At 40.2% G+C, this 16,817-nt stretch overlaps 1 protein-coding gene across 2 annotated transcripts in view; it reads right to left on the bottom strand.

The window, feature by feature from the left end:
• Bora (BORA aurora kinase A activator) overlaps positions 1-16,642 on the bottom strand; it is a 23,499-nt gene extending 6,857 nt beyond the window's left edge. For both annotated transcript variants that reach the window (XM_055609559.1, XM_055609560.1), the window contains exons 1-9: positions 16,428-16,642; positions 15,646-15,813; positions 13,232-13,338; positions 9,833-9,878; positions 7,016-7,097; positions 3,850-3,915; positions 3,243-3,299; positions 2,758-2,921; positions 1,980-2,112 (exon numbers count right to left, since the gene is read on the bottom strand). In XM_055609559.1, coding sequence (XP_055465534.1) covers positions 1,980-2,112; positions 2,758-2,921; positions 3,243-3,299; positions 3,850-3,915; positions 7,016-7,097; positions 9,833-9,878; positions 13,232-13,338; positions 15,646-15,798 — 808 coding nt within the window. In that variant the 5' untranslated portion in view covers positions 15,799-15,813; positions 16,428-16,642. The remainder of the gene's footprint in view (positions 1-1,979; positions 2,113-2,757; positions 2,922-3,242; positions 3,300-3,849; positions 3,916-7,015; positions 7,098-9,832; positions 9,879-13,231; positions 13,339-15,645; positions 15,814-16,427) is intronic.
• Between the last annotated feature and the right edge of the window lie 175 nt (positions 16,643-16,817).

Here is a 16,817-nt window from a genome sequence, read left to right as displayed (position 1 = left end):
GGGGGGGGGGGGGGGGGCACGAAGAGCTTGCTATTGAGTTTATGTCAGAAATAGTCCCTGTTCTCCTTATTAGAGAAGCCATTTGGACACTGAGCTACCATGGACTATATCCAAGCAGGGGTTCTTGGTTATATCCATACATGGTCCTTGGTTGGAGAAACAGTCTCATGAAAGACTCCTGTGCCCTGATACATTTGGACCTTGTGGAGCTCCTGTCCTCTCCAGGTCTTACTAACTCCCCCTTCTTTCATATGATTCCCTGCACTCTGTTGAAGGTTTGTTTATGAGTCTTACTATCTGCTTTGATACACTGCTAGGTCGAGTCCAAAAGCATGTTTTTAAGGTAACAATAATCTGAGTGGCCTGTGAAATACCCGTAATAAGTGCTTTCTGAAAAAATGAAACCATGCATAATTTATATGTTCATGTACATATTCATACCCATATTTATACCCATGTATAAAAAAGCAAGTTTTTAAATTTTCCAAATTTTTACCTTGAATTGGTTCTCTAAAAATACTAAAAACTGACAAATTTTTAAATTTTAAAAACTGACAATTTTTTTTCAAAGCATATGTAGATTTCTGGACATATTTATTTTTAAAACCTTAACCAAGTGTGTTTTCCAGAATTTGATTATCTGATTGTCAAAATCTGTTCCTATAAGTAAGAGGGCGTATAAAAAATATAAGTAAGAATGCATATAAGAAGGCATATCTCTAAAATTGCTATCTCTGGTACAGTGAAGTAAATACTGCCTGTCAAAACAACTAGATTATAAATTTCCTGAGACTTCTTGCCTTTGAGGGTAAATTACCCCTCTATCCTTCTGTGTAGTGACAGGGTGTAGACACTACACAGCGTGGTGTTCTGCACTGAAATAGATCACCAGTCTTTTCTAATATGGCACTTTTATTTGATAATTATACAGTTTATGAAGCAAGAATGGTTCTGTGTGTATAAGGAAACCGCAATCTATATTTCATATAACATTCTTGGTCTTTTAAGTTTCAGATATTATTATTATTACATAACTTCCCCCTTCCATTCCTCCTTGCAAACACTCCTATGTAGCTCCCTCCACTGCTTCATTCAAGTTCATGGCTGCTTTTCTTCGTGTTCCATTCATGTGTGTTTCTAAATACGTAAGTCCAACCTGCTCAATCTGCATGTTACTTTCATATATGTGTTTTTAGGGCTCACCACATTAGCATGTCTATTGGTGTTGTCCTTGTTCAGGTCATGTTTAGGCAGCCATTATGGAGAGACTTCATGGTGTAGCTTCTGACATTTCTAGGAGACACAATCTTACAACACAGCAAGACTCCCTGCTCCTCTGGCCACCCTTTCCTTCCTTCCTACCTACCTTCCTTCCTTTTTTTGAAACAAGGTCTTTGTCTTAAGTCATCGTTCTATTGCTGTGGAGAAACACCATGATCACAGCAACTCTTATACAAGAAAACACTGAATTAGGGGCTGGCTTAGTTTCAGAGGGTTCGACTGTTATCACCATGGTGACATCCATGGTGCAGGAGCAGGAAAACTACTTTCTAATCAGCAAGCCCAGTAAGAGAGAGAAACTGGGCCTGTCACAGCTTTGAACCTCCATCAAGACCACAATTCCTAACCCTTCCGATCCTTTCAAAAAATTCTACTCCCTGGTGACTAAGATTAAAATATGAGCCTATGGGACCATTCTTACTCAACCCACCACAGTTTTACTAGGAAGCTCAGGCTAGCATAAATCTACATATCCCCAGGATGGCCTTGAATTTTCGATCCTTCTGCTTCTAAGTACTGGAATTTATAGCATAAGCTACCACATCTGACTTACACTATTCCTTTTGTTTAAAAAAAAAAAGTTTCTGCAAGTTAATACCATATTGTTCATTTATAACACATTTACAACTGCTAAAAGCCCTTTTAACAACACAATGTGGACAGTACAAATTTTAACTGTGTATTATTCTGAGACATACCTGAAAGTGGTGTCTTTCCTACTTGAAGTGAAATCGGTGAGAAAGTGGGTGAAGAAATAGCTGAAGGGCTATTAATGCTCCCCAAACTGTATTTTTTTGCACTGTGCTGAATGGGACTAGAAGAAAACTGTCCCTGTGATTTAAAAATAAATAAATAAATAAATAAATGAGTAAATAAATAAAGAAAGAAAGAAAGAAACTAACAAATAATCAAGCCAGTAATCACTGAATACATTTAATTCCTTTTCATGGTTATATTGCATGATCTTTCTGAACTTCTTCACATCATGCTTATAAACTGGAAATTCAGAAGAATCAACAGTAAATGGCAACTTGCATCAAAGATAAGACTTCTTAGAAAAATCTCGAAATAAAGGTCAAAGTCTAATGAATTGGGTTTAAACAAATCACTCATTACATTTCATGATCAATTAGCCGCTATGAAAATACCTCTAATTTAGTTACTCCGTCAATGCTAATGCAGCTCTCACACTGCTAATACCCTGATAGTAAGTATCCCAGGCTGTGATTCCTTGAGACAACCATCAATTTGCTCACACTGTCTACCTCTAAATATAAAACTAAACTCCGACTGGAATCATAACTCCAAACTGAGAAAATACACAAGAAATTTAATGCCCAACAGTGATATTCTGGATATGTTCCGAGTTCCTCTACCCGAGCGTATGCACGACCCACTTGCTAATACACATCTTACTGCAGTGGCGTCTACACAGGGCGCTTAGGCTGCAATGGAGAAATCTACTGGACAAAACACCTCAAGAGATTCTCGAGCACTGTGAGGGGGACTTCCGGGAGAAGCTGAAGGTAAAGAGTCAGAGATGCTTCCATTGACGTCTAGGAAGAGCTTTCTTCTGAGGGATGAAGAACTGAGGTTCCCAGGAGACTGGTCCACAAAGTCGTCTGCTCTAAAATAGTCTCCTACATTGAATGACGACAAAGAGACAGCTGGTCATTGTGAGAAGTGGCTACACGACAGCCCCTGATTTTTGAAAGTCATAAAACATGCTTGAACTTTTTCAATACATGTACGTGTAATGTCTAAAACGATAATGTTTAACATGTTTAAGATGCCCACAGTAAAGTTCACTATGATAAAAACGCTACTAATTCAGGCCACATTCAAGAAACAGAAAAATTTAAGACAGTTTCCTGTTTAATGACAATACTGCCATTCACAAAAAGCCAACAAAATAAAAACCTGATTTAAGTCATGAAAGGCTCAAGCCACGCAGTGTTTACCTAATACAGCTTCCAAATTAAAGTCCACAGGAAGAGACAGCAGAGTCTGACAGGCAGCTGAAAGAAAGCAAAGACATGGACGCGTGTATGCACACACAGAAGCATGTGAAGGCACGTGGCATGCAACTGACCATGTGCTTGCAGGCCAGCCATCTCCCCGGCAAACTACAAGAGACAGAAGCAGTCCTCGGGTATTCTATTACACTCCGTGCCGCCTTCCCTGCGAGATCCCCACTCCTTCCTGACGGGGACCCGCTAATGGTAGAAGTTAGCCCCTGGCTGCAGACTGGTACTCGGAATTGAATGAGATACCAGCAGACACTAGGGGATTTCTCATATTAACAAACTTTCGTGTTTTCTTTAACCCTTTTCCAAACCACAGATCAATTCACAGTTCACACCCTTAACACAAGAGAGCAACACACGATTGCTGTTTCTAAAGCAAGGCTGAATATAATCTGTTCTAACATATCAGCTTGTACAGGTCCGTTCTCTTGGCACATAGCTCATTCACGAGACACGGTCTTAATTGGAAAGCAGCGACACTGTATGAGCCATGCTGAAGGCACATGCAGCGCATTCCTTTGCAGACTCTGTGCATACCCACCATTGCATTTCTCAGAAAGGAGCACCAGCTTTTGCCCAACAGGGGAGTCGCTATTGCCATTAAGACCTGTAAAATATAGAAAGTAGAAAACTCATAATTTTATATTTAACTTAGTGTTACATATTTCAGAGTAAAGCTACACGCTACAGGCTTTCATAGTTTAAGGATAAATCTCCAAGTTTAGAATTTTGGTGTCTTTCTAATGGATTATTTAACGAGGAAAAATAAAAATAAAAGATTGCCATACCAAATAAGAAGCTATCATGTAATTATTAGGTTTTAATAACAAGTAATTACATGTGATTTTGGTTAATATGATGTTTTGATATGTATATACATTGTTGAATGAGTAAATAGGGCCGATATAGCTCAAACAGATTGTCATTTAATTTTTTCAAAGTGGGTTTTCATAAACCCAATTAAAATATTAGATTATTTTGACCAAAAAAAAACAAAAATCAAAAAAAAAACTGAAATGTGATGAACAAAACTGTACTCAAGATTTTCAAGAGTCAGCAATACATGTTGCAGTGCCATGCATTTAAATCTATTTTATAACTTAACAACCACAAGATCTAGAAGTATTGAGTTAACCAATCCTAAATGAGAACAAGTGTAGATGCGTAGGCCAAAGAGGGAATGAAGGTTACTTGCTAAATGCTGTCAGAATGGGTAAAATAAATACAATTTTGGATTTTGATGCTCCCTTCTGCCAAAAGCCCAATGATTTTAAAATGAAGCTCAAATACTTTAATGGCTTACAAACCCTCAAAACTTCTGTTCCCTTGTTTAGTATTGTTGCCATCTGTTTTAGTGCTGTTCTTACTGTGGTGAGCTAACAACTAAACAAACCAACTTACAAGAGCAAAGATTTATTCTGGTGAACATTTCATCACAGCAGTACAAAGAGCAGAGAGAAGGAGAGGGACAACTATGGGCAAGAGACCCCCAAGTATTTGCCTCCAGTGACCTACTTCCTTTTAGGCCCCACCCACCTCCTAAAGTTCCCAGACTATCCCCAGATCATTAGGAGACCAGCGCCTGGGAACCAAGCATTGCAACAATGTGCTCCCATTCTTCTGGACCAAAGCTGAAGGGGGTAACAAAGACTAGCCCGTCTCACAATGCGTGCTACAGAGACAATGGACTCTATATTTTGCAGTTAGAATGCCTTCCTGGCTTTACCCTCACCCTGGTGCTGTTTGGAAATGTACACACTCGAAGGTGTGAGGCTTCACTGAAGGTCTTAGCAGCCAACAGGGTAGTCCCTTGAAAGGTCAGAGGGACAAGAGTCTCCCTCTTTCATCTCTTCCATACCTGTCCACCATGACAACAGCTTCCCTACATCAGTGCTCCTACCATGAGCACCGTGCTGCCCAAAACAAAAAAGGCCAATCAGCTGAGGCCTGAAGCCTACAATTACCTAGCATGCACAGGCCTGGGTTTGATCCCAACATGGCATTGCCTAGGTATGGTGGGCTATCAACAGTAACCCCAGCATTCAACAAATAGAGACACAAAGATCAAAAGTTTAAGCATTGAACACGAAACTTCATTTCAAGAAAAAAATGAAAATAAAAGAAAGAAACAAACAAACAAACAAAGAGAGAAGAGGAGGAGGAAAGAAAAAAAAAGGAAAGAAAGAAAAAAAAGGAGAGAAGGAAGGAATATGGTTCTCCTATAATGGCTTGCAAGCAAATCTGCTACAGAGATTCCTCTTTACTATTCTGGACATGACACAAATCTGCTCTCTTTGAAAGGACTCAATATTTCTGCCTTCCAAGGGTGATGAAATCATCTTCAAACAAACATAAACGTATGCACAAGCCTATATGAATGCAACTTTTAAAAGATAGTCTGGAGCAAAATCCTTTCGTATCACTTCTTGTAATACATGCAGGAATATGACCGTCCTGAGAGCTGGTCTCCTAGCACGGCTTTAAGCAGCGTAGCTTTGTAGGGCCTGTTGACGCTGCATTGGGCTACAATGAGCTGGGCCACCTCATAAACACCAGCTTTTCTGCATTTTCCTGATACTATGTCACTTCAGAAAAAAAAAAAAGTTTCTCAGAATATAAATTCTTTAAAAAATAAGATTATATAAAATTTATTTATCTGTAGTAAATCTAATATTAAAAAATGTCACCATGAACACAGAATTTCAAAGTTGGGAGGATGATTCTCTAGCTTAATCCTTTCATTTTCCAAACAGAGAATCAGAATCAAAAAAGACTGAATAATCAAGACCACTCCTCTGGCTAATAGTACCCAGACACTTATAATCCAGGTCTCCAGTCACTATTCCACACCACTGTCAGCTTGTAATGGCTGACCATATATGAATGATATGAGATACTTTAATCCAGGCTTTCACCACCTCAGAAACCCTGAAGAAGTGCTCAGGCCTTCCTGAAATGATGTTTTCACCTGTAGCAGGGGCCAATGGCTGCCGCTACCTATTAGCTGTAAGGAATTACTGAAAGCTGTACTGCTCTGGTAGGGAAATGCTCATCCTGAGTACCTACGGCTGTGGGTCCATGAGGAACACTTTCCTTATGCTAAGAGTGCATGTACACTACAGACACGCCCAAAACACTAATGACAGTGACAGCAACCAGGGCCTGGTAGGAGAGGGAACTCTGAAGGGTTGCTGGCTTGCCCTGTAAATTCTCTGTGAACTCTGACAGATTAACAGCTGCACTATGCTGTCCCAAAGTTAGTTAATCGCCACCCTCCCTCTCTCGGCAAGAAGCTGGCAGATAATCAAAAACCCAAGAGACCTAAGGATTTTATTTAAAATACTAACCTGCAAAAATCACTGACAGTGGCATTCATGATTCAACTCTATTTAAAACTATCTACACTTATGAAGCCTCTCCAGGCATCCTCAGAATCAGTGCTCACAACAGTCACGGATAAAGGAAAACTCAAAAGAGAACAGCAGAAAAACAACAAAGGAAAACTCAAACGTATTCCAACTAACTTTTGATGTTTACCTGAAAAGGAGCTAATCTTGCCATCCAGAAACTTAATTTTAAGTAGACTCCTAACCAGGGCCCATAAATGAATCCTCTGCTGTTTCCCCGCAGTCCCTGGTTGTTTTGGGGGTGCCTGTTGAACACTCGCACCTATTTACAGTCTCTGGGCTTCCACGATGAGTACTCACATTTACTGGGATGAAGCTCGGAAGGCTGTTTCCCATCATGATCAGTCCAGGGAGAGGGTACAATGACATCTTTAGTAAAAAACTAGGAAAATTCAAGTTGTACAATTAGGCTTAAACTTCCCACAAATGGGAAGTTTTATCATTTTCAAATAACCATCAAGTGTGTTATAACCATTTAAATTTGAAACTTACAAATTCAGTTAAAGTTACTATTCACAGGTAAATTACTTCATTTCACAGACAATTTGTTCTGGGATTGGTCACCAATAAGATTAGGAGGAAAGAGATAAATGGAGGTAAGCGTACACTTATTAGTAAATAGTGTGCTGCACTTAACCTGTCCTGGCTCTCGAGATCTCATTACCAAATTTTCAGAAATATGAATAACTTGTGTTAAAGCCTATACTAAAAATAAAATTCTATAAATTTATAATGAAGTAAATTATACTGAATCATTAAAAATGCATCACTTATACATTACTTTACATTTACCAACAGTATCTATGTTCTTGAAGTTAATTACAGCATGGGTACATAGATGGTGGAATTTGTCTCATTGGGATGTGCAACTGTACTTTTCCCATTCAGTGAGTGATATCATATTTGTAACTGGAAGTTGGCTACAGTTACAGTATTTACCCTATGGGTAGCAGCAATCACTGAAACTATACTTAGTCCATAAAAAGAGAGCCAGGTGGTACCCATGTGCCTGTGTATCACGAGCAATTCTATTTAAATGAACAAAAACTATCCATCCATCCATCCATCCACCCATCCTTCACCTAGCCATTTATGTCAGTCCATCCATCCATCCATCCATCCATCCATCCATCCATCCATCCATCTTCTATCTACAGCTATGTCTTCTCTTCCTAATTGCAGTACTTTTCCTTTCTCTTTACTTTCAGGGTAAAAACACTTTCTTTTTACTCTGTTACAAATAGGACAAAAAGTTAATTTCCTTAGGAAAGCAGTGATGAGTCTGTAAGCGAAATACATGAAATGGAGGAGAATGGGAAAGAGATAATGCTATAGAAAAGTTACAGAGGGACTGTAAAGGACCCATAACTTAGGAAGTGTCACACATGTTTACAGAGTACACTCAATATTAACTAGGACCCAATATGAAGGCATTTAAAATAAAAAGCAGAACACAGACATTCGAAAATCTGGCAATAATCAGCATTGTAGAGAAGAAAGAAACAAGCAGAATGATAAACAAGAAGCATAAATGGTTTGGCCTCTTAGGAAGGTAATATGACAAAACCCACCCAGACAGAAAGTCCACAAAGCCACCGGTTTACCAGTCCACTGGAAGTACATAAAATACATCAACAGACCACAACACTGTGATATAAAGACAAACAACAGAACTTAACATTTGCCAACAAGACAAAAATCTGTATGGGTGACTACTTTTAAAAATCTAAGAGCAAGAAAGAAATAAAAGCAAGATGCAAAACAAATGAACCTATGTGTATAACGTATTTAAAGGATGGATGCTACTGTATGGATGAAATCAGTCCCCATGACACAGGAAATGTCGGAGCAGTTCCCTTCAGAGACTGGTTGAGGATGACAGCTTTTGTTCTCACATTCTGCATATGATATACTAACTTTCATTCTGATTTTATTCCCTTACATTTCACCTGCTGAGCTATACTTGAAACAACTTTTAGGATTCTAAGAAGGTAAGATATTTTCCAAAATGTTGGAAAATTCTAAAGGATCTGAGATATTTAGCTGGGGAAGAATTAAGTGATTGCCTAACAGTGGAAAGATAAAACTAGAGATAGAGAGGAAACCAAGATCTATAAGGATTAAGGACTATACCATTTTCTAAAGCAAAGTTACAATCTCAAGTACAAGGAACAGAACACTTATGTTAGAAAACTAAAGGAGGGGCCAGCCACCTGAACAACAGGCCATTAATACAAATCTTTTGGGTACAGAAGAGCCAAGTATAGCTAAGGAATAGAAATGTGTAGGAGAGACTAGAGGGTAAAAAAAGAAAAGCTCAAGAAAAAGGTGCTATGACAAAGCCTTTCTGAAGAAAGAACTATGTAATCTTTATGCTAGTCCAGGAGAAGGAATTTAGCCAAAAAAGCAAAAAAAAACCAAACAAACAAAAAAAAAAAAAAAAACAAAAAATTAAAAGTAAAAATCATGGCCTCACTGTTCTTACTAAAAACAAAACAAAAACCTTTGTACTTTAGCAGTAAGCCATTTTTATGAAATATATTCTAAATCTTAAAAATCCTCGAGTATTAACAAGAAAAGACAAAATTATTTTGTATGTGGAAGAACAAAAATACTCAGCTTCCTTTACATAACTCCAACTTCAATCAGAATTTTGTGCTAATGGGTATTCTGAAAGTCCAAGGAAGACAAGCTAGGCCCTGAGAATGAAACGATGAATAGAGAACAACACTGGCCAAAACCAGGTTAGTCTAGACTGAGAAGCACCGCGCCAACGACCACGACAGCAAAGAAGCACGAAGAGAAATACTGAGCTAGCTGAAAGCAGGGGGTCTCGTCCAGAGCTTGGAATGCTGCATAAACAGATGGGGAGGGGAACATTAAGAACCCGAGTGGAGCACTGAGACTGGGGAGGGGGGGCACAAAGATTGGGGGGAAACACTGAAACTGGGGGGGGGGGCACTAAGACGGGGGGGAAACACGGAAACGGGGGGGGGGGAGCATTAAGGACCTGGGCAGAGCAGTGACATGAAGGATTTCAGGTCTTCCTGAAAGGAGGGGGCACACATGCAGAATTCATGGTTGACTGGCTTAATGATTATAACAGGGTTAAATTACCTCTTCAATGGCTTTTTGTCTTTTGTCTTCCACATCTTTATCTATTCTATATAGAGATAGAGAAGAAAAATAACCAGGCCATTACTTCACCTTATTGAACATGAAAAAATAATAACCTTTCAAAGAAATAATCAGCCTTCACTGAGAATTGACAAATGTTAAACTCATTGTAAAGAAAAACATATGGCTTACACCATTTAGTGAATGGCAGTACTTGGAAATTCACCATTAGCAATCAGGCTCACTTTCCTCTTGGTCAAAGTCTAAATGGAAGAAAACTTTCTTTTAAAAGGCTTACACTGACATATCTAAGTTACTACCAACAACATAATTTAGATAACGTGCTTTAAGCAACAGAAATAAAGTATTCCATTTGATACAATTGTCCAATTTCTCTTTTTTCAATTATAGCAATTTTGCTACAGTGGTAGGAAATTAATAACCTACTGTTCTGAATTAGACAAGCAAAAATATTAATTCTAAAATATAGTAACAATATAAAATTTTGTCCAAATAAACACTTTTGGTTCTAATGCCATACAGAATTATAGCACAAATTTCTCTACAATAAAACTTAATACAAAATGTTGGGTCTCACGCACAAGGCATCACTTGCCAAGGATGTGGCAATTAGCCTTGTAAGACCACTTCTTTATCTTGTTCCAGGAAAGAATGTCTGCAATCCATCCACAAATTGGTAAATAATATTTAAAAAACAATTTCAAAATTATTTTCCTCAGTAACTGTTCATGTACATAGCTGTTTCTGCTTTCAAGGAAAAAAAAAAAAAGGAAGCTTGCATAAGAGTGTATGTGTTTCAGAAATTTGAGTTAAATGAATTTTTCAAGGAAGGAAATTATGAGAAAATGAACTATGATGATGACCCACACGTCCAAGCTCGGGTGACGGGCACTAACTAACAACTCAGCTGCCTTCACCATCATGGCCATATCATAACCATACCCAAACAACTGTACGTGCATTAACTTTAGTTGACAGTAAGTTCCAGTAGCTTCATCCCTTTGCACATCCTGCTATTTCAGCTGATTACTGGCATCAGTTAATTGCTGGAACTGAAACTCTAAGGTGACACGTAGGGCAAAGTACCACGTATGGGGAACGAGGCAGGGAGGCGTGTCGGCCCTGGTAGTTAGCAGGAGGTATCAGAGGCCATTGCTTGTTTCTAAGCATGAGTCAACGTACTCTGCTGAGAGTATTTTCACTGTCTTTGGTAGAAGCCTTATAAGCATTCAATGAATTACATCAGTAAGTTAAGACTAGAACACAGTCCCACTTTTCTCCTATATAACAAATCAGCTATGTAAACACACCAAATTCTCTTTCTAAACTCAGATAACAGATGCCCTGTGTTTGGAAAAATATATTACACCTGTGGCCTACTTGTCCAGTTAGCTCCTTAGGGCAGGAATAATGTGCAGTGCCTCTCAGGGCTTGGGAAGTTATCTAGAAGATGAGATCAAAACTGTCTGTAATTTAGCATGTTGAAGAGATAAGGCAAACAAACAAACAAACAAATAAATAAATATACAGCTTGTGGGGGACAAAAAAATTACTCATAAACTCATCTGAATTACTTTTTCAATGTTCTCTAGAGAAGGTATTACTTAAGCTTTTAAATCCTGTCTATTTTATCTTCAGCACATTCCCTTTGTGTAAGAATTCAGGTGGGTATGAATTACAAGCGAATGATCATCCGAGTACCAAGCAGAGAGAAGTGGAGCAGAAAGTCAGGCAAGCATTTGGAAGAACACCTCGACAGATGCCTCTTCCTATGAATGGATTCTAAAGTCAAAGGCGGAAAGATCCAACTGCTTTGGACTAACAATACACCTATCTTCTGACAGAAAATTAGACCTGGACAAGCTATTTGATTCTTTTTCAAATATTAAAAAAAATATATTAGACTATAAGCCTTGCTCAGCGATCATCAGAGAAGCTTCCTCCTGCAGTAGACAAGAACAAATACAGAGACCCAGAGCAAGGCATGCAGACAGGTAGAGAACTTGCAACACTCAGCCTTAAATGGGGTGTCTCTACCAAATCCCTCCCCTCAGGGCTAAGGGAACTGTGCAGAAGAGGAGGCAGACAGAGTGTAAGCACCAGAGGGGCTAGAGGCCACCAAGAAAACAAGACCTCTCCAAACCAACACGAGCAATGCTCGGATGAACTCACAGACTGAGGCAGCATGCACAGGGCTCACATGGGTCTGCACGAGTCCTATGTGTACAAATTAAGGCTTCGAGCTGAGAATGACTGAGTCTCTGATTCTTGTGCCTTCTCTTGTGCTCATTTTCTGCTGTTTGTTTTGTCCAACCCCAGTGTATACAGGTTTTGTTCCACCTTTTTATTACTATCCCTTAGAAGCCTGTTTGATTGGTAATGAGCATGGAAAGAGCGTGGGATCCAGATGAGAGGGAAAATGGGGAAGAACTGGAAGGAGTAGAGGGAGGGGAAACCATAGTTAGGATATATTTATGTGAGAAAGAAAAAAGAAACAATTGGCAACAAAGCATTGGTTCTTTAAACTATAAGTAATGCTGCCTAGCAACCTGTTAATTAAGAATCTATTTCTGGTCCACTATCATGTTCTCATTGCACTGAGCATCACTGAGCAGCTCAAGCCGGACACCCACTAGTGTTTGAGAACTACACGACACATCAACAAAGAAGTGCAGACTACACAGGTGGCATGCAGAATTGAAAGAAATGGAATTTATGGAGCCCAAGGGATGGCTCAGCACTTGCTGTGCACGGCTCACTACCTGAACTCAACCTCTGGACTACAAGGTGGAATGAGAGACCAACTCCCCAAAGCTGCCCTCTGACCTCCACACCCACTCCATGACATGTGCACTCGTCACAGACACTGTAATAAATAACTTTTTAAAGGAATTGAGATTCCTTGGTGAACTGCATTAAAGCTGAAGGATACCTAGAAAGCTTTCTATTGCCAATGGATGCTCTGGCACTCTGTGCCTTATCCTGTTCGGGGATTTCAGACGTCCCGGACAGGCAAAACTGAACAGAAACACTTTATTCTTAGATACCAAACAAACACATCAGAAAACACAACTACAGACAAAGGTACAAATGCTAATGCAATGCACTTTTCCATCTAACCAAGTGGAAGGAGACAGAATTGTTTTGAGTGGTAGTGGTGGTGAGCATAAGTGTTTTGTGTATGTTAATCATATAAAAAAAAAAAAAGTAATTTCTACACAGATTGGAACTCTTAACTTAAGGTAGCTTTCCATAATTATTTAAACTCATTCAGAAAGGAAAAAAAAATCCATATTAATTTTCTTTCTTCATACGTTTACACATATAACCAGTTTTTAGAAGTTCCTATTTCTCTTTACTTAGGTAAGGAACGCTTACCGAGAATGACTTAAGTAAGAAGCCTGCCGATGAATCTCCTCAGGGTCTATTTCCACAGGATTTATTACAGCCAGCTGATCGATCGACCACCTAAACTCCCCTGGAGTCTTAATGAAATAAACATAAATATAAAGTCTAAAATCATTCACCAAAATGCTACCCAATGTTACTGTCAAAACTGTGCATGGCTATAACATAAACAGCTTTCAAAGATTATATTTTCAAATCTGAGTTTAATGACTCTAAATTAAATGGTAAGTGGTAACCAAATCACACTAAGTCAACCTGCTGCAAATTATCTCTTAAAATATCAAAATCTTCTGCGTGATTAAGAAAAAACGGCACAATACTCTAAAAATCAAAGTAGCAAACGTGTAGAAATACCACAATTAGTGCTCATGAGAGAAACCATGCCCAGGAGAAAACAAAAGCTTCGTTTAGCAAAGGTTGAAAGCCTTTATTGTCGTGGAGAATGAACTACAGCTCAAGATCTAGCTGCACCTGTAGCTCAGACAGCTCAGGAAATAACTGATGCTCTAACTATTCAAGATTGCCACCCATGGCTTCTCCCATATCTAACTACTCATCCAATCCTAAACTTTATTCCAATTAAAAACTGTAATTACAAATATTTTTTTTTGGGGGGGGTGGAAGGACAAGATGCTATATTTTCTGACTTTTAAGTTTAATTATAAATGAACTGATGCTAGGGGGTGGTGGCACAGGCCTTTAGTTCCAGCTCTTGGGACTAAAGCTGGAGGCGAGAAAGGTCTACAGCGCTAGTTCCAGAACTGCCATGGCCACAGAGGAACCCTGTCTGGAAAAACCAACCAATCAACCGCCAGCCAACCAAAAACCAAACAAACTCCTTGCTTAACCCAATTTAATTGAAATCGTTCTTTTATTATTGTGTATATATCCATGTCCATGTGGATAATGTAGGCTGGCTAGGCAGTGAGCCCCAGGGATCTGCCTGTATCCTCCTTCCCTACACTAGGACAAATACTCAATACTGGTGGCATTTTCACATGGGCTCTAGGGGTCTGACTCATGTCCTTTATGTGCATGGCAAATGGCAAGCATGCTGCCAACTAGGTATCTCCCCGGCCTCCATTAACTCACAGACATTTGCCTGCCTCTGCCTCCCTAGTGCCAGGATCAATGGCATGCGACACCACCACCCGGCTCACTATTTACTTTTGATTAAGACTAAAAGATGGCTGAATTTTCTCATCGTAAGGCCAAATTAATCAAATGACTCCATATACACTGTACACGGTTCATGCATGACTTCTCACTGTCTGGGCTGATATAAAATGCAGCAGAAACAGTCGCCTGGTGTTGCTATGGTGAAACACCCTGACCTAACACAACTTGGGGAGAAAAGGGTTTATTTGGCTAATAGTTCCAGATCACTGTATGCCATCAAGGGAGGTCAGGGCAGGGAATGGAAACGGGGGCTGACAGAGGCCATGGGAAGTGCTGCTTATTGGCTGGCTTCCCATGGCTTGCTCCAAGTTTTGCTTTCTTATAGACCTCAGGACCATCGGCCCAGGGATGGCCACCCACAATGGATCCTCCCATGTTAATTAATTAAGAAAATGCCCAGTAGGTTTGGATCCAGCCCATTATGGAGGCGTGTAGTCTCAACAGAGGCTCTCCTCTCTCAAGTCTGATACTTGAACTTGTGTCAAACTGACATGAAAGCAGACAGCACACTTGTTTTACAGTTTTTCTATCTGTGTGGTTAACAATCAAAAGAGCTTAGCTAGCGTAGCAACAGTAAGAATAGCTAAGGTGATGAAGCCTTCTCTGAATTCCCAGAGAGCACACTTCCTTCCGATAAATATTAGTAAATTATTATGATTAACAGATATTAATCGTAGCACGGAATTCACAACTTCAGAATTGTTTGTTCTGTTGAGTTTATCTAATGGCACAGGAGTCGCCTCCCTTTTATATTAACCACAAGTTTTAATAGGATTTAATGTTTTTAAATGGCTGGGAAACAAAGACAAAGGTATCAATGTTTTATGACAGAAAAACCTGAAATTCAAATTTCAGTGTCCATAATTCCTTTAGAACATGACCATCTTGATTTCTATGCTGTCTTTGACTGCTCTGTTTTGATACTAGGTACACATAAGGAGCTCAATTGTGACCAGGTGACTTGCAAAGCCTGTCTGGCTCCTGAGTAAAAGTTCTGTGTTGGTGTGGGAAATTCCTGGAGAGTTTGTACCAAGTGACCCTAACCTGTTCACTTTAGCTGATGCACAAGGGTACTCGGATCATGTTTGCTGAAAGAACCATTAGAAGACTATGTGACATATCTTCTGTAGGATATTTACATTTACAATTATTCCAAGTTACTTCCACTTAAAATCACTTGTAAACACTGGGCAAGAAAAACTTACTGGTAGTTTTGTAGATTTAAAGACAGAAGGACTAGCAAGGGTTTGTTCATGGAGATTAGAATAATCACTAGGACTTTCAAAGGGATTCAAAACAGGGATCCTTCCTGGAGTTTCCGGTGTTATTTGCATTTTTAATTCGCTGACATCTCCCATAGCCCAGGAAGCAAGCTAAAAAGAAATCAGAAGTAAAGTAATTGAGTATCATGGATATTAATCCTGACAAAATATATTCAACATTTCACAAAGGGTTCACTCCAATCCTAATTCCTTTGGGTTTCGCTTATAGTTTACAAGAGAGTATCCTGAAAGTTTTCTCAGATAAACCTGAAACTAACCCTGGAGGCTGGAGAGGGAGGCCCTGGTGCTATCATTTGGCAGAGGAAGGAACACACGCAGGGAAGTTAGGCGGCATACACAAAACACTCAGCCAGTTAGGAGTGAGTTCTGGCCCAATCTGAAGCAGGCAAATTACGCCAAGCACAAGTAACTTCCCAACCAAGTGGCTTCTATTTGTAGTTTTCTTTATTCGCTGTCTCAAGATTAATCAGTATGAACACCCTTCGGATACCCCACTAACTCCATTCAGAACTCCCTACGGTAGCAACTATTCCTACCGGGCTCGTCAGACCTCCCTAGAGGGCAAGGTGATTGACAGGGTCCAGGTGGGGATTTAAACTACTCTTCCCGAAGACATCTCCCCTCCCCTCCAGCATCACAAAGCCTCGCTGCATTCCTTTCTAGACGGATTACAACCGGGTGGGGGGGGGGGGGAAGGAATTTACTTCTGGTAGATCAAAGTTGAGCGGGCTCCCTCGGTCACGGCACAGACGTCACTTCCAGGGACCATTCAGTTTCCAGGGGTCCCTCTCCCTGGTCCCCCTCGCCCCTGGGCGAGCGCGCCGGCACGTCTGGAGCCGGGAGACCAGAGCTCTCCAAGTGCAGAGTCAAGGCCCGGGGCCACGGAGGACGGAGCTACACCCGTGGGTAACGTGGAACTCCCGGCATCGCCTGCAAGAGGCCGCCGCAGGCGCCGACTCTTTAACTCCCTCCGCGCTGTCTCCGGCCAACCAGAGCGCGGGGCGGGGACAGGGAACCGGCCAATCGGGTCTCACCGCCGTCCGCGAACCAGCCAATGGCGTCGAGGCGGTGGGGTGAATTCGAACGCCAACTCC

The sequence above is a fragment of the Psammomys obesus genome, unplaced genomic scaffold (assembly GCF_907164565.1).
Source record: "Psammomys obesus unplaced genomic scaffold, mPsaObe1.curated_primary_1811, whole genome shotgun sequence".
NCBI classification, from domain to species: Eukaryota; Metazoa; Chordata; class Mammalia; order Rodentia; family Muridae; genus Psammomys; species Psammomys obesus.
This window is presented reverse-complemented; position numbering and strand designations above follow the sequence as displayed.